Source organism: Oreochromis aureus, linkage group 16 (genome assembly GCF_013358895.1).
Source record: "Oreochromis aureus strain Israel breed Guangdong linkage group 16, ZZ_aureus, whole genome shotgun sequence".
NCBI lineage: Eukaryota > Metazoa > Chordata > Actinopteri > Cichliformes > Cichlidae > Oreochromis > Oreochromis aureus.
In genome coordinates, this window is record NC_052957.1 from 26,941,350 (window position 1) to 26,961,185 (window position 19,836).

Here is a 19,836-nt window from a genome sequence, read left to right on the forward strand (position 1 = left end):
TAGCTGCAGATTGACTTAAGCACATATGAAACATACAGAGAAATTTAATTGTGAATGTTTTTGTAACAATATTGCTCATTATCTTTTTGTTTAGAATTATTACACTTATTCTCACCGCCAAGATCTGCTCAAAGGACATCACGTGAAAGAGGATTCCATTCCCATCGTAGCAGCCAAAACATCAAGAAACATTGCCAGCAATGTGAGCTGGAATTATGCTTTTCTTAATATTTTTTTCAATGTTAATGCATTTAATAATATTACTTATAATGCATTTTCTTTAATACAGTACAAGTATAAGCTGGCCTATGAGAAAGAAAAGGGCCATCACGTTGGCTTCCGCAGCCTCCAGGATGATCCTCTGCTGGTTCACTATATGCAAGTGGCAAAGATGCAGAGTGACAAGAACTACAAGAAGGACTACCACAAGGCCAAGCTGAAGTATCACACCCCAGTGGACATGCTCAGTGTAGCTCATGCCAAGCAGGCTTCTGCTGTTCAGACTATGGCTGGATACAAGAAGATCCCCCACAGTTTCTTGCTTCTTCCTGACAACATGCACCTGCAGCTGTGTCGCAACATGATGGTGATTCAAAGTGACGTATGTATTCTTTTCATCTTATTATTTTTATATATTGGTCTAATCCTGGAACAACAAATATAGCATTACATATATGTATAAATTTGATTATGACCTTTGATTAATTTTGATTTTCTCTAAATACCCACAGAATGTCTACAAGTCAGATTACAACAACTACTCTAAAGGTATAGGATGGGTCCCTATTGGTTCTCTGGATGTTGAAAAAGCCAAAACTGCTAAAGCTGCGCTGGATGAAAGAAATTACCGCCAGCACCCCAGTAATTTCAAATATACAAGCAAGACCGATGCCATGAACATGACTCTAGCTATGGCCAACACTAAACAGATGGACATCGTAAGAATCCCTTTTCTTAACAGAAGATACTTACGTAGACATTCTTTAAAAATTCACTGTTGTTTCTTTCTTCTGACTAGACTGCATACAAAGCTTCTGGAGAGAAGTTCATGCACACCTACCATCTGCCACCTGACTGCCCCGAGTTCCTCCAGGCTAAGTTTAATGCCCAGACTATTAGCGAGGTTAGAGCACAAATTATTTAATTGAATATGCAAGTCGAAGCAATAGCAGTTTCCTGAAATTCAAGGTGTATATGAGCATAGTTGTGCAAAAAGTTGTTGTAACACTTTGCTGTTTCTTTGCAGAGTCATTACAGGCACAAGTGGGTGGAAGACATTGCCAAGGGATATGACATGAAGCCTGATGCTATTCCCATCCTGCATGCCAAGCACGGCAGGCATATTGCCAGCAATGTAAGTAATAAATGCATGTAATAAATTTAACTGTACAAAAGAAAGAATCAACACATCACTTCTTCATTTTATTTTTTTTTCTTTAGGTCCAGTACAAAAAGGCTTATGAGAAGGCAAGAGGTCACCATGTTGGCTTCCGCAGCCTCCAGGATGATCCTCTGCTGGTTCACTACATGGAGGTGGCTAGAATGCAGAGTGACAAGAACTACAAGAAGGACTACCACAAGGCCAAGCTGAAGTATCACACCCCAGTGGACATGCTCAGTGTGGCTCATGCCAAGCAGGCTTCGGCTGTTCAGACAATGGCTGGATACAAGAAGATCCCTCACAGCTATTTGCTTCTCCCTGACAACCTGCAACTGCGGCTGTGTCGAACCATGAACCTCCAGTCAAGTGATGTAAGTAGCAATGATAGTCATATGCATGCCTTCTTTTTTTAAATAATCAAAACCAGATTTGAATTACAAAAGATCATTAAATGGCCTGTATTTGTATATCGCTTTACTAGTCCCTAAGGACCCCAAAGCGCTTTTACACAACCAGTCATCCACCCATTCACACACACATTCACACACTGGTGATGGATCAATCAATCAAAGCTTTTATTCGTCACAACCAGCAGTGAAATCCACGACCTTACACACACAACACAGATATTACATGGGGATACCGGTCGGAGATTGGTAGCATTAGAGAAAAACATTGAAATGTACATTACAATGGGAGCTACATTAATCTTTACTTTGGAACTAATTTGCATCATGACCTCACTTCTTTTTTCAGAATGATTACAAATCTGACTGGAATAACTTTGTCAAAGGCATTGGATGGGTCCCTATTGGCTCGCTTGCTGTTGAAACTGCCAAGGTTGGCGGTCAGATTCAGAGTGAAAAGAAGTACCGCACTCATCCATCCAATTTCAAGTTTAGCAAACTGATGGACTCCATGGACTTGGCTTTGGCTAGTGCCAACAACCAGATCATGAACAAGGTGCAGTATTTTCAGATGTGTTGTATAGGGTAACAAAATAGAGATAGTCATGTTCATGATAAACATTGCGATTGACCCCTTTCACTGATTTCTTAACCTACAGAAAGCATACACCGCAGCCTGGGAGAAGGACAAAGTTACCACCCATGTCATGCCAGACGCTCCTGAGATTCTGCTGGCAAAGGCTAATGCTCTGAACATGAGCAATGTAAGGCATTACAAATTATATTTATTTTTATTTATTCAGTTATTTATATGATTTAACATCTATGTCTTATCTAACCATTATGCTGTACGCCATGGCTATATAATATATGTATGATCGTTGTCTGTAGCGTAACCTCTCTGTCATTGTATATGTTTTCACAGAAACTTTACAAAGCTGGTGTTGTGGAGATGGCTAATAAAGGCTACAACCTCAAAGCAGATGCTATCCCCATTCTGGCTGCCAAGGCTGGCACCACCATTGCCAGCAATGTAAGTAGAAAATAAAGCTAATCTAGCAAGTTAAGGAGTTTATTTCTTACAGCCCATTACACATGCTGACCAAGTGCACATTTATTGTTACAGTACAAGTACAAATTGGCTTATGAGAAGGCGAGAGGCCACCATGTTGGCTTCCGCAGCCTCCAAGATGATCCTCTGCTGGTTCACTATATGCATGTGGCAAAGATGCAGAGTGATAAGAACTACAAGAAGGACTACCACAAAGCCAAGCTGAAGTATCACACCCCAGTGGATATGCTCAGTGTGCTCCATGCCAAGCAGGCTTCTGCTGCTCAGACTATGGCTGGATACAGACACATTCAGCACACTAATGCTCTCCTGCCTGATGCCATGAACCTGGAGCTGGCTCGTAACATGCAGCTCATTGCTAGTGATGTATGTATAACAATCTGAATAGATAACAATTTTACACAGTTACTGCCCTTATTGTGCATAGCTGTGCTGCACTGTGAAATAAACACTTGTGTATTCCCATCAGAACCAGTACAAGAGTGAGTATGAGCACTACATCAAAGGAATAGGATGGGTCCCTATTGGATCACTTTCAGTTGAGACAGCTAAAGTTGGCGGTCAAATTCTTAGTGAAAAGAAGTACCGCACTCATCCATCCAACCTCAAGTACAGCAAGCTGATGGACTCCATGGACTTGACTCTGGCTACTGCCAACAATCAGATCATGAACAAGGTGAAATCTTTTAACTTTAATTGGAGAACAAAGCCACACAATATTGTCAAAAACATTGTTCATAACTCACACTATTATTTGATTTTTCTAATGATTTTTTCTTGCAGAAAGCATACACTGCAGCATGGGAAAAGGACAAACTGTCTGTTCATATTATGCCAGATGCTCCTGAGATTCTCCTTGCAAAGGCTAATGCCCTCAATATGAGCAATGTAAGGGGAATCCGTCAGATTAATAAACCTACTGAGTCTTTTTATTTATTAGGCTGTTAATAATGCAAATCACTTACCTTAGTCGTATGTAATTTCAGAAACTTTACAAAGCTGGTGTTGTGGAGATGGCTAATAAAGGCTACAACCTCAAAGGAGATGCTATCCCCATTGTGGCTGCCAAGGCTGGCACCACCATTGCCAGCAACGTAAGTAGAAAATAAAATAAATGTCGCAAGTCAAGGGGTTTATTTCCTACAGCCCATCACACATGCTGACCAAGTGTGTATTTATTATTACAGTACAAGTACAAATTGGCTTATGAGAAGGCGAGAGGCCACCATGTTGGCTTCCGCAGCCTCCAGGATGATCCTCTGCTGGTTCACTATATGGAGGTGGCAAAGATACAGAGTGACAAGAACTACAAGAAGGACTACCACAAGGCCAAGCTGAAGTATCACACCCCAGTGGACATGCTCAGTGTGCTCCATGCCAAGCAGGCTTCTGCTGCTCAGACTATGGCTGGATACAGACACATTCAGCACACTAATGCTCTCCTGCCTGATGCCATGAACCTGGAGCTGGCTCGTAACATGCAGTTTATTGCCAGTGATGTATGTATAAAAATTTGAACAGATAAGATTTTTTCACGATTGCTACCATTATTGTGCTGCACTGTGAAATAAACACTTGTGTATTCCCGTCAGAACCAGTACAAGAGTGAGTATGAGCACTACATCAAAGGAATAGGATGGGTCCCTATTGGATCGCTGGATGTTGAGAAAGTAAAATCAGCAGGGAAGGCCCTCAGTGAGAAACTGTACCGTCAGCCTCCTAGCAACTTCAAATTCACCAAAGATATGCACTCTATGGACTTGACACTGGCCACTAACAACAACCAGATTATGGATAAGGTACTGAAGAGAATTTGTCATGAATATAACTGAAAAGTACTTTCTCTTCATTTTATGTGAAGCTGACAATTACATTTTGCTTCTTTAGCAATCCTACATCAAAGCCTGGGAAAAAGACAAGACTTCAATCCATGTCATGCCTGATGCAATGGGCATTGTTCTGGCAAGGGAAAACAGGAAGAACTACAGTGAGGTATCGTATAATATGCAAAGTTTCCTGTCGTTAATGATGTGGATGACAGTTAGGGAAACAATTACACTAATACTATTAGTATGTCCATTTGAAGGTAGACATGGTTTCCTCGTTGACATTATTTCTTGCTATAGAAACTGTACAAGTTGGATCATGAACTGTCCAAGAAGAAGGGCCATAATCTTCGTGGTGATGCCATTGCTGTCCAAGCTGCGAAAGCCTCCACTGTAATTGCTAGTGATGTAAGTGTCAGTTTATATTTTCTTTACTGTATTACTTTATGTGTATATTTATTCTAATATGCTGTTTGGTGACTAAACGTCATACTATTGCTTTTTTAGTACAAGTACAAGACAGGATACCGTAAGCAAGTTGGTCACCACATCGGCGCTCTCAGCATCCAGGACGACCCTCTGCTCATGCTGGCTCTGAACTCAGCCAAGATTGCCAGTGATGCTCTGTACAAGAAGGACTTCAACAAGTCCAAGACTAAGTTCCATCTGCCAGTGGACATGATGGCCTTTGAACTGGCCAAAAAGAACCAGATTCAAGTCAACAATTTCAACTACATCACCCGACTGCACAACTGGACATGCCTGCCAGACTCCAATGATGTGGTCCAGGCCAGACATGCGTATAATTTACAAAGTGATGTGAGTGTATTTTAATAATTTATGTAATAATAAGATTATTATATTGCAGGACTCGTGTTTTCTACTATATATCATTTTTCGAGCTTCGACCATTGCAAATCATTCTCGGTTTTTGTTTTTCTCTTTCAGGCTGTTTACAAGGAGGATCTGAAGATGTTGCAGGGTATTGGTTGGGTGCCAATAGGTTCATTAGATGTTGAGAAGGTGAAGAAAGCTGGTGAAATTCTGAGTGAGAGAAAGTATCGTCAGCACCCGAGCAAATACGGTTTTAAAATATCCACTGAAGACATGCCTTTAGCACTGGCTAAGGCCAATGCTCAGGTTATGAATAAGGTATGGAATCCCATTTAAAACCTCCATCAGCCATATTGGATGTTGTATGTAAATTAAGTTATTGTAAAATTCACACATTTAGAGGTCACAGTGTAACTACTTTTTCTCATTTTTTTTTCATTTTTGTTACTGCAGAGAGCATACATTGACGCTTGGGAGAACGAGAAGACAAAGATCCATGTCATGCCTGATGCTATGGATGTCCTTCTAGCCAAAGCAAACAACGTTAACTACAGTGTGGTATGTAGGCATTTGTGGGGTACAAAGACTCACATCACTTATGGTATTTTAAATGTATATAACTTCCATCTGTTGGATGATTGTGTTTCCTTACAGAAAAAGTACAAGCAGGCACATGAAGACTCCAAGAAGAAGGGCTATGATCTGCGCAACGATGCCATTTCCATCATTGCAGCCAGAGCTTCCAGGGACATTGCCAGTGATGTAAGTCTTTAATCTGAATTATTTACATAAAAAATATAATAATCATATTATAATAACAGTGCAAATATATTAGTTTTGATATTGATTTATAGGGCTTATTAATGCATACATGAATTTTTAAAAATAATAAAACCCATTGTACAGCATGTATAAAACTGTTTAAAGGCAGTGATGATATTATTTTATTTTTCATCCAGTACAAGTACAAGACAGGATACCGTAAACAGGTCGGTCACCACATCGGTGCTCGCAGCATCCAGGACGACCCTCTGCTCATGCTGGCTCTGAACTCAGCCAAGATCGCCAGTGATGCTCTGTACAAGAAGGACTTCAACAAGTCCAAGACCAGGTTCCACCTGCCAGTGGACATGCTCAACCTGGAACTGGCCAAGAAATGTCAGATCCAAGTCAACGACTTCAACTACAGAACTCACCTGCACCAGTGGACGTGCCTGCCAGACTCCAATGATGTGGTTCAGGCCAGACATGCATATGACCTGCAGAGTGATGTGTGTATATATTTATAATTCATATATATATATATGTATATACAGTTTCTGTATTCTATATTTCTACATATAGTTTCTTGTATATCTGCCAACTTTTGCCACAACACTTTCTTTCTTTTTTTCCAGGCTGTGTACAAGGAGGATCTGAAGATTTTGCAGGGTATTGGTTGGGTGCCAATAGGTTCATTAGATGTTGAGAAGGTGAAGAAAGCTGGTGAGATCCTGAGTGAGAAAAAGTATCGTCAGCACCCGAGCAAATATGGTTTTAAAATATCCACTGAGGACATGCCTTTAGCACTGGCTAAGGCCAATGCTCAGGTTATGAACAAGGTAAGAATTCAATAACACTCAAAATGCAGCAAAGTATAACTAATACAGGATGACTCTGGTGAAGTACTAATGCTGACATGGTAAAGAAATGATTCTGTGCACAGCTTCATGGTTGATAATGTTTATATGCTGTTACATTTTTCCATGATTACAGAGAGCATACATTGAAGCCTGGGAGAATGAGAAGACAAAGATTCATGTCATGCCTGATGCTATGGATGTCCTTCTGGCTAAAGCAAACAATGTTAACTACAGCCTGGTATGTAGGAAATTAAAACTTTTTACTGTATAAGCAATTTAAACATTTGTTTTGAATAATTAATTCAGATCATTGAATTTATTGCATTAATATCTTGATAAGATGTCAAGGCAGGTATTTAGGTATTTATGATTTGAACATTATTATTTGTTGTTTTTATTACCTGTTTAAAATCTGTTTTTTGTGATCCTATACAGAAAAAGTACAAGCAGGCACATGAAGATTCCAAGAAGAAGGGCTACGATATGCGAAATGACGCCATATCCATCATTGCAGCCAGAGCTTCCAGGGACATTGCCAGTGATGTAAGCTCACTGGATCTCAACAATGATAAACTTTTATATTTAAATATCAGACCCCGCTAACTCCAATCATTATTTTCACAGTACAAGTACAAGACAGGATACCGTAAGCAGGTCGGTCACCACATCGGTGCTCGCAGCATCCAGGACGACCCTCTGCTCATGCTGGCTCTGAACTCAGCCAAGATCGCCAGTGATGCTCTGTACAAGAAGGACTTCAACAAGTCCAAGACCAAGTTCCACCTGCCAGTGGACATGCTCAATCTGGAATTGGCCAAGAAATGTCAGATCCAAGTCAACGACTTCAACTACAGAACTCACCTGCACCAGTGGACGTGCCTGCCAGACTCCAATGATGTGGTTCAGGCCAGACATGCATATGACCTGCAGAGTGATGTGAGTCTTTGAATTTCAGTGGTGTAAAAAAAATCATGTTAATTAATAAATACATTTTCCAGTTTTAGAATATTTTTAATCATAATAAATCCTTTTTTCCTCAAGGCTGTTTACAAGGAGGATCTGAAGATTTTGCAGGGTATTGGTTGGGTGCCAATAGGTTCATTAGATGTTGAGAAGGTGAAGAAAGCTGGTGAAATCCTGAGTGAGAGAAAGTATCGTCAGCACCCGAGCAAATACGGTTTTAAAATATCCACTGAAGACATGCCCATAGCACTGGCTAAGGCCAATGCTCAGGTCATGAATAAGGTATGAAATCACATTTAAAATCTACATCAGCCATATTGGATTTTGTATGTAAATTAAGTTATTATAAAATGTATATATGCATTTACAAGTAGTAATGTAAGTAGTTGCTCATTATCTGTTTTTGTTGCTGCAGAGAGCATACATTGAAGCTTGGGAGAACGAGAAGACAAAGATCCATGTCATGCCTGATGCTATGGATGTCCTTCTAGCCAAAGCAAACAACGTTAACTACAGTGTGGTATGTAGGCATTTGTGGGGTACAAAGACTCACATCACTTATGAATTTTAAATGTATATAACTTCCATCTGTTGGATGATTGTGTTTCCTTACAGAAAAAGTACAAGCAGGCACATGAAGACTCCAAGAAGAAGGGCTATGATCTGCGCAACGATGCCATTTCCATCATTGCAGCCAGAGCTTCCAGGGACATTGCCAGTGATGTATGTCGTTAATCTGAATTATTTACATAAGAATAAATAATAGTACGATATAGGTATAATAGATTTGATGTGGCACTGTAAAGGGCTTGTTAATATGTAAATGTATAAGAAAATAATAATCAATAACATTCATCATACACAATGTATAAAACTCTTCAAAGACACTGATGATATTATTTTATTTTTCATCCAGTACAAGTACAAGACAGGATACCGTAAACAGGTCGGTCACCACATCGGTGCTCGCAGCATCCAGGACGACCCTCTGCTCATGCTGGCTCTGAACTCAGCCAAGATCGCCAGTGATGCTCTGTACAAGAAGGACTTCAACAAGTCCAAGACCAGGTTCCACCTGCCAGTGGACATGCTCAATCTGGAACTGGCCAAGAAATGCCAGATCCAAGTCAACGACTTCAACTACAGAACTCACCTGCACCAGTGGACGTGCCTGCCAGACTCCAATGATGTGGTTCAGGCCAGACATGCATATGACCTGCAGAGTGATGTAAGAGTAGCTTTCATGATTCTTTATGTTGCTTTTTAATTCTGTGTTTGTGCTACAAAGTATATCACAAGGCTGTTCTGCCGTGTATGCCAGGCTGTCTACAAAGCTGACCTGAAGTGGCTCCAGGGCCTGGGTTGGGTCCCCATTGGCTCGCTTGATGTGGAGAAAGCTAAGAAGGCTGCAGAAGTTTTGAGTGAAAGGAAGTACCGCCAGCATCCCAGCAAGGTTCCATTTACCAGCCCAGTAGATGCCATGAATCTTGTGCTGGCAAAGAATAACGCCCTAACCATGAACAAGGTAGAATTCTTCATTAAAGACTTTCAAATCTGGTCATCACTTTTGTCAGAATCATTAATTAACGCTGCATTATTTGTGTTTTTTCCAGCGCCTCTACACTGAAGCATGGGAGAAGGACAAGACCACGCTGCACATTAAACCTGACACTCCTGAGATCGTCCTCTCACAACAAAATGCAATAACCATGAGCAAAGTTAGTATCATTTCAGAGCATGATTTATTATGTCAACAAGAATACTTTCAAAATATTTTCAATATTTACAGTAATTTCAAAAAATTGGAAAATACCTTTTAGGAGTTAAGTGTACTTATTAAGACATTAAGCTTCATTCAGAATGCTTTGGCTTGAGTTACTAGCACGCTGATATTCTTACAGTAGACTTTGCGAATATGATCCCTTAAGCAAACCTTATCACTTTATAATGAGGTGCCAAAACTAGAACATTGAAAGTTAAAGTAAAGGTTGAAGTTTAGTTAAAAAAATTTGTATATGTCTTCTTTTGCAGAAACTATACAGACAAGGATATGAAGAAACTATCAAGAAAGGCTATTTCCTCCCTGTGGATGCAATCTCTGTAAAGGCTGCTAAGGCCTCCAGGGAAATCATCAGTGATGTAAGTGGTCATACTGTACCAAGTGTCTGTTTACTGACACTTTAACATAATTTAAGCAATCTTCTACTTGTAACATGAATTGTTTTCGGCTAATTTTATCCAGTACAAGTACAAGACAGGATACCGTAAGCAAGTTGGTCACCACATCGGGGCTCTCAGTGTCAAGGACGACCCTCTAATCGTGTTGGCTCTGAACTCAGCCAAGATCGCCAGTGATGCTCTGTACAAGAAGGACTTCAACAAGTCCAAGACCAAGTTCCACCTGCCAGTGGACATGCTCAACCTGGAACTGGCCAAGAAATGTCAGATCCAAGTCAACGACTTCAACTACAGAACTCACCTGCACCAGTGGACGTGCCTGCCAGACTCCAATGATGTGGTCCAGGCCAGAAAGGCCTACAATCTTCAGAGTGATGCAAGTCCTTTTGCGGGATACTCAGTGAACCATGCTGCTGATTTCGTCAGTATTCTTGTGTTCTGACATTCTGATTCATGTATACTTTTCTAGGCTGTATACAAAGCTGACTTGGATGAGGTTGTTGGTGTTGGATGGATCCCCATTGGATCACTGGACGTGCTGAAGGCCAAGAACGCTGCAAAAATTCTCAGCGACCGTCTCTATAAGCAGAAACCAGACACACTGAAATATAAGACGGACATGACTTCCATGCCTTTGGTCTTAGCCAAAACAAATGCTGATATCATGAATAAGGTAAAGTGTATTATGTTTGTAATTCCGTTGATTTGCCTTCTGTTAAGTCCTCTTGATTACACTTTCTCTTTCATTCTCTCTTTTGTGTTTCCCACCACAGAGAAACTACATTGCTGCTTGGGATGCTGAAAAGATTAAGGTCCATGTGCCCCCTGACATCCCTGAGCTGTTGCTTGCCAAAGCTAATGCTTACAACATCAGCAAGGTACTTTTTGCCTGCAGAAATGATGAGGACAATAAAATCCAAGTAGATAAAATTAATTTTTTAGGTTTTTTTTTTCTTCATGTGCAGATAAAAAATATTCTCCTATGTGTCAGTGTATATTTTTGCATTTGAAACAATTTAATGATTATTATCAAATATGAATCTGTGATTCTTGAAAAGTTTTTAAAAAATACAAAAGTGACACATTGAAAGGAACAGTAGTTTGCCGTCAGTGTACTTGCTAAAGTATGACTTGCTAAAATTAGCTTGAAAATTCCCAGATTAAATGTATCTATTTATTTTCTCTTTTCTTCAGAAAATATACAAGGAAGCCGTTGAGGATATTTTCAGAAAGGGCTATGACATGAAGCCCGATGCTGTCTCTGTTGTTGCTGCCAAACGTGCAAGAGAAATCATCAGCGATGTAGGTGACATTGTTTTTCCTTCTCTGTTATTGACTTTATTTGCTTAAATTTATTGTGTTAACTTTGATTTCCTACCTGCTCGCCACACAGTATAAGTACAAGACGGGATACCGAAAACAGGTCGGTCACCACATCGGGGCTCTCAGTGTCAAGGACGACCCTCTAATCGTGTTGGCTTTGAATTCAGGCAAGATCGCCAGTGATGTTTTGTACAAGAAGGACTTCAACAAGTCCAAGACCAAGTTCCACCTGCCAGTGGACATGCTCAATCTGGAACTGGCCAAGAAATGTCAGATCCAAGTCAACGACTTCAACTACAGAACTCACCTGCACAACTGGACCTGCCTGCCGGACTCCAATGATGTGGTTCAGGCCAGAAAGGCTTATGACCTGCGGAGTGATGTGAGCACTTATCACTTTTTGCTGAATATTAGATCCAGTCTCTGTCTTCTGTGGCTTGTCTGTAGCTGTGACCTATGGTTCTTCTCCTCCTTCGGCTTGCAGGCCGTGTATAAGGCTGACATGGAATGGATCAAGGGAATGGGATGGGTGCCAATTGGTTCACTTGATGTGGAGAAAGCCAAGAAAGCGGCAGAGATTCTGAGTGAGAGAAAGTATCGTCAGCATCCCAGCAACTTCAAGTTCACTGCTAATACAGCTGACATGCCATATGCCCTTGCTCAGGCCAATGCCCAGGTTATGGACAAGGTACAGAGAGCACATCTTATCCATTATTGTTCAGTGGGAGCCGGGTCTTTAAAAGTAGTGCATCAAAAGTATATGAGGTTCTTTTTGTGCCACACCATTGAAACTAGCTTTTTATTTTGTGGGGCTTTGAGTCATTGTATTATACTGAGTATATTAATCTGCTTTTTACAGAAAGCCTACATTGCTGCCTGGGAGAAGGATAAGACCAACATCCATGTAATGCCTGACACCCCAGAGATCCTCTTGGCCCAGCAGAATAAACTCAACACCAGTCTGGTAATAGAGTCTCTTCTTGCATAGGTTTTACAACATGTTAGCATGGTACAAATGATTATGGTTTCATAGGTACTGCTCTTTGTATTACAGTGTATAGAACATGAGACCCTAAAAGCATTATTCTTTTATCTCCAGAAATTTTATCGTGAAGGCTATATGGAAATGATCAACAAAGGCTACTACCTTCCCAAGGATGCAGTCTCTGTTATAGCAGCCAAGGCTTCCAGAGACATCGTCAGTGATGTAAGTTTATGTTTCCCACTGGCTCCAGTTTGTTTTTTTATTGCTCCACCACAGTAAATGTAGGGTTATTTTTGAATTTATTTTGAAACTGATGCATTATTTTTATCCATATTTTCAGTACAAATACAAGGCTGGTTTCCGCAAGCAGTGTGGCCATCACATCGGTGCTCTCAGTGTGAGAGATGATCCGCTAATTATGCTGGCCGCTAATGCAGCGAAGATCGCCAGCGACAATGTCTACAAGAAAGACTTTAACAAGACCAAGACCAAGTTCCACCTCCCAGTAGACATGCTGACAGTTGAACTGGCCAAGAAATGCCAGCAGCAAGTGAACGACTTCAACTACAGAACTTACTTGCACCAGTGGACGTGCCTGCCAGACTCCAATGATGTTGTGCAGGCTAGAAAAGTCTACGATCTGCAGAGTGATGTAAGTACATGCTGGTGTTGTAGAAATCACTTTTTGGATTTTAATGGATTGCTCAATTATTTTCAGAACATTTAAGCCTCAGTCTGTCTCTAGCTGATTAAATAGACCTTTTCACATCCATTTTGAGTCATCCCAGAGTTTGTCAAATTCAAACCATACATGAACAAATTCTGTATTTAACTGAGTTCAAACTGATTTTTGTGTTTGTAGGCTGTGTACAAAGCTGATCTGGAGTGGCTCAGGGGATGCGGCTGGTCACCTCAGGACTGTATAGACGTTGTCAAAGTGAAGCATGCCCAGACTGTCCTCAATGAAAGGCTCTACCGCCAACCCCCAAGTACGGTCAAGTTCACCAGTGTCGTTGACCTCCCAGCTATTGTCTTGTCCAAGCAAAATGCTGAAAACCTCAGTGATGTGAGTAACATCTTTCTGTAGTTTCTTGGTATTTTTTTTAAATTGTGAAACACAAATATTTGATAAAAAATATCTGTTCAAAACAAGTGGATAAGATTTAGAAGCTGTTAATCCTCTTCTTTTTTCTCTCTGACAGAGGAAATATAGGGAAGTCTGGGATAAAGACAAGCTCACCATTCATGTGCCACCTGACACCCCCACCTTTGAACTCGCCAAGGCCAATGCTGTTAACATCAGCAATGTACGTTTGCGTTTACCTTACCACATTTACTTTTTAACTTGTCTGTGCAAATGCATCCTTCATTTGTTGATTTTTTTAAATTTTATTTATTGTTCTGTGCAGAAACTGTACACAAAGGCATGGGATGACCAGAAAGCAAAAGCCTACCATGTCAAGGAGGATGCTGTCTCTGTGCTGAAGGCTAAAGCTTCCAGAGATATTAGCAGTGATGTAAGTTTAAAAAACAAAATTAACATTAAGAAATTATCTTCTTGCTGACTATGTCTAGTTCTACTTGCATTAACCTTTAATTTCTTCTTCTTTTAGTACAAGTACAAGGAAGGATACCGAAAACAGGTCGGTCACCACATCGGGGCTCTCAGTGTCAAGGACGACCCTCTAATCGTGTTGGCTTTGAATTCAGGCAAGATCGCCAGTGATGTTTTGTACAAGAAGGACTTCAACAAGTCCAAGACCAAGTTCCACCTGCCAGTGGACATGCTCAATCTGGAACTGGCCAAGAAATGTCAGATCCAAGTCAACGACTTCAACTACAGAACTCACCTGCACCAGTGGACGTGCCTGCCAGACTCCACTGATGTGGTTCAGGCCAGAAAGGCCTACGATCTCCAGAGTGATGTAAGTTTATAGTTGTACATGTGGGTAGTATACTACCAATCAAAAGTGTCAGTGTAGTCAGAAAGTAGAGAACAGAACATAAACATTTATTAAATGTAAATCTTTTTACTCATTTTACTAATTCGGCAACCAAATACACTTTTTACTTTCTGTTTTTACAGTGGATAAAATACATTACAGTTTTTCCCCCAATACTGTTGTTTTCACTCTTCAGTCCAGTTCATCCAGTTACAATGTTTCAACTTTTGTCCTATAGTGTACACTGTTGCATAAATGATCTGCCTGCTTTCTTTTCTCAGGCTGTTTACAAAGCTGATATGGAGTGGATACGTGGATGTGGGTGGATTCCACATGAATCTGTAGAGGTGTTGAAGGTGAAGCATGCGCAGAAGATCCTGGCTGATGTAAGTTTGTACCTCACTAAGACTTAAAAACAAATAAAAAGTATGTGTAAGCACACTGAACAGGTTTTTTTTTTCATTTCTTTCTTGTATAGAGAGGCTATCGGCTCAAGTTGGATGAACAGCAATTCATGGTTCCAGCTGACAGAATTGACTTAGTCCGTGCCAGGAATGCTGCTGAAGTCCTGAATGAGGTGGGAATCATTGTCTGTCATCAAAATGCTGCTTGGTTTTGACTTTTTGTTCTTAATGTGAACCATGTGGCAAAATAATGTTAGTGGCAAATTCTAGGTAGCTGAATTTTGATCTCTCACTTTGCTCAGGCTAAATATCGTGAGGCCTGGCACCAGGACAAGACCAAGTACTCATTGGTGGACACACCAACTCTTGCCACAGCCAGAGAAGTGGCGAAGAATGTTCACCCGGTAAGACTGGTGGCATATATGATGCATTTTCTGCATATTTCAACTCAGCAAATTTCAGCCTTGTGCAGTTCCTGCTTTATTATTAGCAAAATAAGTGATACATTATCTTTTGTAGAAACTGTACACCAAAGAATGGGATAAGGTCAAAGCTACAGGATACTTCATGCCTCCAGATGCTGTACCAATCAAGCAGTGCATCCAGACAACTAAAGTGCAAAGCAAAGTAAGTAGTAGGATAAAATTTAATCAGGTTTGATTTAACTGACAACTTAATAATGTGGTAAAAAATAACTTCTTTCTTCTTTTTTTTTGCCTGTCTTGTAGCATAAATATCTGGAGGGATACCGTAAGCAGGTTGGCCACCACATTGGTGCTCTCAGCATCCAGGACGACCCTCTGCTCATGCTGGCTCTGAACTCAGCCAAGATCGCCAGTGATGCTCTGTACAAGAAGGACTTCAACAAGTCCAAGACAAAGTTCAACCTGCCAGTGGACATGCTGCAGTTTGAACTGGCTAAGAAATGCCAGATCCAAGTCAACGATGACAACTACAGAACTCGCCTGCACCAGTGGACGTGCCTGCCAGACCAGAACGATGTTATCCAGGCTCGCAAAGCCTATGATCTGCAAAGCGATGTAAAGCACATTTGTAACTATTAATCATATTCACATAATAATCTGACAGAAACTTCTGTCTTGACTTCCTAACATGCGTCTTGCTTTCGATCTCTAGCACGTCTATAAGTCAGATCTGGAATGGCTCCGAGGCTGTGGCTGGGTAGCAGCTGACTCTGTTGAACATGTGAAGGTCAAGAAGGCGCAGGAGATTCTCAATGATGTATGTTTACTGCATTACATGATATTCAGCCTCTTTTTTAGTTGTTGGGTTTTTTTTAATCACATGTTGAGTCATTGTGTCTTACCTCACTGCTCTGTTTTATTTACAGAGACTTTACAAGAAGAATGCCCAGGAAGGTTTTGGAAGATTCACCCTGGTTGTGGACCGGCCAGAGATAGTTTTGGCAAAGATTAATGCTGCCAACCTGAGTGATGTATGCAAAATCTAATATTTAAAATGACTCTCAATTGGAAAACTGATGAGCAATGATCTAAAAAAAAGTTTTTTTTCTCTAATAGCTGAAGTACAAAGAGACTTTCAATGCAGAAAAGGGTCATTATATTGGCTCAGATGATACTCCTCAACTGGCCCATAGCAGGGAGGTGGCTAAGATCATCAGTGAGGTAACGTAAAAATAATAATCAAATCTTTTCTGCATTTCTAATTTATTTATTGTAAGTTCTGTGTTATATACATGTATTGCGCCAGGCTTTTCTTAAACCTTGCACATACCTTTTGTGGTTTTAGAAACTCTACAAATCAACCTGGGACGAGTCTAAGGCTACAAGCTACCAGCTGAACCATGAATACATCCCACTGGTCATCTCCAAGAAGAGCAGGGACATTGCTAGTGATGTGAGTGTCTTATATTTCTTTAGAACTGCGATAAGATTAAATCTAATAACATGATATATTTTATTCTTGCACTATTGAGATTTTTATCATTCTAAACACCATTAGGTCAAGTACAAGGATACCCACGAAAAGGCCAAAGGTCACTACATGGCTGGAACCCTGGTGGACTTCCCTGAAGTGATGCGCTGTGGACAGCAGGAAAAGAACAAGGCACTGGTGAGATACTAAAAAATATAGTATAGTATAAAAAACTACACCACAACACAATGCACTGAGAAATGAGAAACCATTATTAACAACAGGCACTCAAAGAGGCAGCTCACTCTCTGGACAGTATTTACTGTTAATGAAACAATATTGTGTTTTGTATATAATAATTTGGTTTTCTTTGTTGTTTTTAAATATACTTTAAGAAGTTTGTAGTGCAGTAAAATTCAAATAAAGGTAGCATGACAGATGTTTTGACTATACAAACATTATGTAGGAATAGGTGATCGATAGTAGGTACTAATTTGTAAATAATCAGACATGAATAATATGAAGTTATTATTATATCATAGTGTTATATAATGCATATTATATAATTAAAAGATATAACACATTTTGGGGCCCACTTACAATAAAGGCAGATGTGAAATGTAAAAGAGAGGTCAGAGGTCAAATGTGACGTGATAACTGATCCAGATACAACAGTATCATTTCCTAAATGTTGACAATACAAACAAAGGCAGCAGAATTTTAAGCAAAGTTTTAAAATAAAAGAGCTTTTACAAAAGTTTGACCTTATTTAACCTTGAAGCAGAGGCCACAGGTCCAAACTTTATTATATGTCGTGTCATGCTAAATGTCTGAAACATAACCTCCTTGGCAGAGGTAATAAAACACATTAGACAGAAGGATAGCAGCAAGAGTGAAATAGAAGGTTTACAAGACAGCAGTGAGGCCTGCTGTGATGTAGGATTTGGAGAATGGTGACACTGATGGATAGATGGATAAAAATGAGTATATTAGAAGAACAGCTCTAGTCGAGTAGTATGGTGACAAAGTTAGAGAGGTAAGGCTGAGATGTTTGGATACGCGCCAATTAGGGACAGTGCGTATAGTGGAGCTGCCGGGCAGGAGGAAAACAGGAAGACCTCAGAGGATGTTCATGTTGTAGTGAGGGAGGACATGCAGCAAGTCGGTGTGACAGAGGAGGATGCTGGGGATAAGGTACGATGGAGTCAGAAGATGTGGTGATACCTAAAGGGAGTAGCTGAAAGAAAAAGATATTTATTAATAAAATATGTTAAATGCCACTATATGTGTATCAAAAAGTATATAGAATCAATAAGTCTCAATGTATAAATTTTATTTTAGAGATCATAGACTGCATATAAGAATAGAAAAGAGGGCGGTTGTGTAAATTGGTAATTAATTATTATTGTTTATAACTCCTAAGGTCAATAGATATGTATCCTGACCGCTTATTTGTTTATTAAAGTATTTTAGTTACCCTTACGGATTGAGTTTGTTTTAATCCATGTAAACTTTATTTCAAATTAATCCCTTTTGCATTGCTAATCAGTAACTTTCTATTGTGTGTGTCTAAACAGAGGGTCTACCAGAAGGACTACCATCAAACCAAGACCAAGATCCACATCCCATCTGACATCATCGCTAACCAGGTAGCTAAGCGGTGCCAGGACATGCTGAGTGATGTTCTCTACCGCACCTACCTGCACCAGTGGACTTGCCACCCCGATCAGGAGGACGCCATCCGTGCCCGCAAGACCAACGAAATCCTCAGTGATGTAGGTCCTTCTTCTTCTGTGCACGTCTGCTGCCTGCTTGTGCCTGATTGTTTCGCAAGATCCCGATATTACACGTCCCACATTAATAGATGTTTCTATCTGCAAGCAAATATATAATATTGTCCTGGTTTATTGTCATTTGATAGGTGTTCTATAAGGATGACCTGAACTGGATGAAGGGTATTGGTTGCTATGTTTGGGACACACCAGAGATTCTTCGTGCCAAGAAGTCCTATGACCTGCAAAGTGATGTGAGTAAAAACATGGGATTCCTGAATTGTGTGTGGTTTCTAAGGATTTGGATTGTTTCTATTTGTGTTTGATAATTTACTTATATAATATGTTCCCGTATAGCTTAAATACAGAGAGAACGCCAAGAAGGAGTTCAACAATTACTCCATTGTGACAGACACCCCGTCTTATGTGACTGCTGTCCTGGGCCACACCTGGGCCAGTGAGGTGAGTGAGCTGCACTTTTAAAAACTACAAAAATTAGTGTTTCAGTTTTGAACTCATACTGAGTGGATTAATGAAACATGTATCACTGACAGCTCAACTACAGAGAGGCGTATCAAAAGGAGAAGCACGTCTACACCACGGTTCTGGATACCCACGATTACATCAGATGCCAAAACTTCAAATACATCTTCAGCAACGTAAGTGGAGATCCAGTAAAAATGTCTCTCCTCCTGTCACTGATAAGAAGTGATAGATATCTGTAAATGACATGTTTATGGTGACGTTCTGGCTTTTTCTATCAACAGAAAAACTACACTTCTGCCTGGGACAAAATCAAAGCAAAGAGTTACCAGATTCCACATGACGCAAACGCTTTGCAGCACGCTAAACAGCAGAAGATTATCCTCAGCAATGTACGTTTCAACTTTTATTTCATATTATTGTTATGATGATGTTCAATTTCTGACCTTTACAAGGGAATATGAATCCTCTCTCCCGTTCAGGTGAAGTACAAGGAGGACTACGAGAAGTTCAAATCTCTCTACAGCCTGCCCAAGTCACTGGAGGACGATCCTGGAACTGCTCGTTGCGTCAAAGCTGGAAAACTCGTCCTCGATGTAAGCTCCATTTGTTTTGCCCTTACACCTTCCACATATTGACATTTCTCTTGATAAGCAATAGAGCGGCTGTGTTGTTTGATTAGCTCTATATTACAAAAACATGCATCCCCGTGTAAATTTTATCATGCATATGAGAACTGAAAGAACC

General features: G+C 40.3%; 1 protein-coding gene across 1 annotated transcript in view; it reads left to right on the top strand.

Moving 5' to 3' along the window:
* Positions 1 to 19,836, top strand: part of neb (nebulin) — a 53,274-nt gene that overhangs the window by 9,605 nt on the left and 23,833 nt on the right. Inside the window, exons 26-87 of the mRNA XM_039600560.1 lie at positions 95 to 202; positions 290 to 601; positions 732 to 938; positions 1,019 to 1,123; positions 1,247 to 1,354; positions 1,441 to 1,752; positions 2,138 to 2,344; positions 2,448 to 2,552; positions 2,714 to 2,821; positions 2,915 to 3,226; positions 3,330 to 3,536; positions 3,644 to 3,748; positions 3,847 to 3,954; positions 4,048 to 4,359; positions 4,453 to 4,659; positions 4,748 to 4,852; positions 4,987 to 5,094; positions 5,194 to 5,505; positions 5,635 to 5,838; positions 5,974 to 6,078; positions 6,175 to 6,282; positions 6,480 to 6,791; positions 6,918 to 7,121; positions 7,276 to 7,380; positions 7,578 to 7,685; positions 7,767 to 8,078; positions 8,184 to 8,387; positions 8,521 to 8,625; positions 8,721 to 8,828; positions 9,022 to 9,333; positions 9,427 to 9,630; positions 9,719 to 9,823; positions 10,137 to 10,244; positions 10,348 to 10,659; positions 10,753 to 10,956; positions 11,057 to 11,161; positions 11,478 to 11,585; positions 11,677 to 11,988; positions 12,091 to 12,294; positions 12,466 to 12,570; positions 12,706 to 12,813; positions 12,932 to 13,243; positions 13,454 to 13,657; positions 13,794 to 13,898; positions 14,001 to 14,108; positions 14,205 to 14,516; positions 14,816 to 14,920; positions 15,013 to 15,111; positions 15,241 to 15,342; positions 15,458 to 15,565; positions 15,667 to 15,978; positions 16,076 to 16,180; positions 16,290 to 16,394; positions 16,480 to 16,584; positions 16,709 to 16,816; positions 16,922 to 17,032; positions 18,412 to 18,609; positions 18,756 to 18,860; positions 18,964 to 19,068; positions 19,161 to 19,265; positions 19,374 to 19,481; positions 19,572 to 19,685. Of these exons, the coding sequence (XP_039456494.1) occupies positions 95 to 202; positions 290 to 601; positions 732 to 938; positions 1,019 to 1,123; positions 1,247 to 1,354; positions 1,441 to 1,752; positions 2,138 to 2,344; positions 2,448 to 2,552; positions 2,714 to 2,821; positions 2,915 to 3,226; positions 3,330 to 3,536; positions 3,644 to 3,748; positions 3,847 to 3,954; positions 4,048 to 4,359; positions 4,453 to 4,659; positions 4,748 to 4,852; positions 4,987 to 5,094; positions 5,194 to 5,505; positions 5,635 to 5,838; positions 5,974 to 6,078; positions 6,175 to 6,282; positions 6,480 to 6,791; positions 6,918 to 7,121; positions 7,276 to 7,380; positions 7,578 to 7,685; positions 7,767 to 8,078; positions 8,184 to 8,387; positions 8,521 to 8,625; positions 8,721 to 8,828; positions 9,022 to 9,333; positions 9,427 to 9,630; positions 9,719 to 9,823; positions 10,137 to 10,244; positions 10,348 to 10,659; positions 10,753 to 10,956; positions 11,057 to 11,161; positions 11,478 to 11,585; positions 11,677 to 11,988; positions 12,091 to 12,294; positions 12,466 to 12,570; positions 12,706 to 12,813; positions 12,932 to 13,243; positions 13,454 to 13,657; positions 13,794 to 13,898; positions 14,001 to 14,108; positions 14,205 to 14,516; positions 14,816 to 14,920; positions 15,013 to 15,111; positions 15,241 to 15,342; positions 15,458 to 15,565; positions 15,667 to 15,978; positions 16,076 to 16,180; positions 16,290 to 16,394; positions 16,480 to 16,584; positions 16,709 to 16,816; positions 16,922 to 17,032; positions 18,412 to 18,609; positions 18,756 to 18,860; positions 18,964 to 19,068; positions 19,161 to 19,265; positions 19,374 to 19,481; positions 19,572 to 19,685 (10,446 nt within the window). The remainder of the gene's footprint in view (positions 1 to 94; positions 203 to 289; positions 602 to 731; positions 939 to 1,018; positions 1,124 to 1,246; positions 1,355 to 1,440; positions 1,753 to 2,137; positions 2,345 to 2,447; positions 2,553 to 2,713; positions 2,822 to 2,914; positions 3,227 to 3,329; positions 3,537 to 3,643; positions 3,749 to 3,846; positions 3,955 to 4,047; positions 4,360 to 4,452; positions 4,660 to 4,747; positions 4,853 to 4,986; positions 5,095 to 5,193; positions 5,506 to 5,634; positions 5,839 to 5,973; positions 6,079 to 6,174; positions 6,283 to 6,479; positions 6,792 to 6,917; positions 7,122 to 7,275; positions 7,381 to 7,577; positions 7,686 to 7,766; positions 8,079 to 8,183; positions 8,388 to 8,520; positions 8,626 to 8,720; positions 8,829 to 9,021; positions 9,334 to 9,426; positions 9,631 to 9,718; positions 9,824 to 10,136; positions 10,245 to 10,347; positions 10,660 to 10,752; positions 10,957 to 11,056; positions 11,162 to 11,477; positions 11,586 to 11,676; positions 11,989 to 12,090; positions 12,295 to 12,465; positions 12,571 to 12,705; positions 12,814 to 12,931; positions 13,244 to 13,453; positions 13,658 to 13,793; positions 13,899 to 14,000; positions 14,109 to 14,204; positions 14,517 to 14,815; positions 14,921 to 15,012; positions 15,112 to 15,240; positions 15,343 to 15,457; positions 15,566 to 15,666; positions 15,979 to 16,075; positions 16,181 to 16,289; positions 16,395 to 16,479; positions 16,585 to 16,708; positions 16,817 to 16,921; positions 17,033 to 18,411; positions 18,610 to 18,755; positions 18,861 to 18,963; positions 19,069 to 19,160; positions 19,266 to 19,373; positions 19,482 to 19,571; positions 19,686 to 19,836) is intronic.